This window comes from Mus pahari, chromosome 1 (genome assembly GCF_900095145.1).
Source record: "Mus pahari chromosome 1, PAHARI_EIJ_v1.1, whole genome shotgun sequence".
Lineage (NCBI taxonomy): Eukaryota > Metazoa > Chordata > Mammalia > Rodentia > Muridae > Mus > Mus pahari.
Window position 1 is genome coordinate 115,437,888 of NC_034590.1, and position 1,718 is coordinate 115,439,605.

General features: G+C 55.5%; 1 protein-coding gene across 3 annotated transcripts in view; it reads right to left on the reverse strand.

Moving 5' to 3' along the window:
- Positions 1 to 206: 206 nt before the first annotated feature.
- LOC110328983 (glutathione S-transferase P 1-like) overlaps positions 207 to 1,718 on the reverse strand; it is an 11,250-nt gene continuing 9,738 nt past the window's right edge. The window contains exons 1-5 of one of the 3 annotated variants that reach the window (XM_029542700.1): positions 1,656 to 1,718; positions 1,368 to 1,403; positions 1,047 to 1,153; positions 863 to 950; positions 324 to 529 (exon numbers count right to left, since the gene is read on the reverse strand). In XM_029542700.1, the coding sequence (XP_029398560.1) occupies positions 339 to 529; positions 863 to 950; positions 1,047 to 1,153; positions 1,368 to 1,403; position 1,656 (423 nt within the window). In that variant the 5' untranslated portion in view covers positions 1,657 to 1,718 and the 3' untranslated portion in view covers positions 324 to 338. Of the gene's footprint in view, positions 530 to 862; positions 951 to 1,046; positions 1,154 to 1,367; positions 1,404 to 1,655 lie in introns of all 3 variants that reach the window. The other 2 variants (XM_029542702.1, XM_029542701.1) reach the window with 2 other exon arrangements.

Here is a 1,718-nt window from a genome sequence, read left to right on the forward strand (position 1 = left end):
CAGGTGTGCATTACCAACCTCAGTGAAATTCTCTGGTCTTTATCATGGTAAAGCACTCAGAGCTAGCACCCTGAGGATCATTCAGAGCTTCACATTTAAATCCAGCCATGAGCAGACTCTTCAACAGCCTCACAGAATCCAAGTCAGCTGGTCCAAGGGCTTTAGGATCTGGCCTGCTGCCCCCAGCTCTGTCTCTTCATGTTCTGCCCCTATGCACACACNCACACACATGAGGGCACACACACTTTAACTATCTGCACCCCCTGACCCTACCTGAAGCTGTTTATTGGTCCAATTTACACTGCCCCAGACTGCCCTACCCTACTTTGGGCTCCAACTCAGGAAAGGAAACTAGGGAGGCAGAAATACACAAAGCTCCTTTGCTGATCGCCACCCAACCCCCACTCCCCAGAATCCAGGCTCACATAGTTGGTGTAGATGAGGGTGACATATTTGCAGCGAAGGTCCTCCACCCCATCATTCACCATATCCAACTGGGCAGCCTCCCTCTGGTCCTTCCCATAAAGCCCTGCAAGTTGGGAGAGACAGCATGACTGGACCCAGATTTCCTCACCTCAAATCCCTGCCCTTGGGCATGTGGTTGTTGGCAGGTCCCAGTCTTGGGGGGAGAGGATATGGGCAGTCATGTGAGTCCTGAGCTCATGAAAGGCAACAGGAAGCCATGGCAGGCAGACCACAGCTGCAGCCTGAACAAGGTTTAATCTCTGCCTGACCCTGCTTGGCTCTGTCAACACTGAACTAAAAGGGGAGTGGCCAGGTGGGCAGATACCCCCTGAAACAATGACTGATACCCCCACCACCACCCTGCCCACCAGCTGGACCACCTGGGTTCAGGACTTACCCAAAGAGCGGCCAAGGTGCCTCAAGATGGCATTAGATTGGTAAAGGGTGAGGTCTCCATCCTCAAACTTGGGGAGCTGCCCATACAGCTGGAGGGAGGAACAAAAAGCATCCTGAGGTGCTGGCTCCAGTTATACCCCTCCTAAGGCCCTACCTCTGCCCCCTCCACCAGATGTGTCACTCACACAAGTAGGCTTGAGCAAGCCTTGCATCCAGATGTCTTTGGTAACCACTTCCTCCTTCCAGCTCTGGCCCTGGTCAGCCAGCAACATGCGCATGGCCTCACACCGCCCTGTATGGAGTCANGGTAAGGATTTGGGGACAGTGTAAAGACCCAGCCTCAAAGCAATTTCAAGTCTGAGGACTGACTGGCCATGGTGAGGGAAGCAGAGCCTTGCAACCAGAAGGAGGGTCAAAGATGAACTGGAGTTTCCCCATGGCGGATAGGAATGGTGGGCTGCAGCCCCCTAGCCCAGACCTCCCTTCCTGCAGTCACTTGGTCTTACCTCGAACTGGGAAGTAGACAATGGTGTAGGGCGGCACTAGGGTGGACAGGAGAAGAATGTTAGGTAGAAGAGGGGTAATGATTAGGTTTCAGAGTGGTGCACTTTCCCGCCCCATCTCCCGGGTCCCTTCTCTGGTTTGCAAGGTACCCCCTCCCGCCTCTCCGCCCCTTTCCCCCCACCAAGCTCTGGGTGCAAGCTGCCCGGTGCAAAGAGCTCGAGTCACGAGCCAGCCCAGGCCCCGACAGCTGCAAGCTGGTTGCCCGGGGAAGCTGCGCGTCGCGGACTCACTGGCTGCTGGGTAGACGGAGGTGCGGATTCAGTGCTGCGTAGCGAGGTACTTAGAGCGCGGAC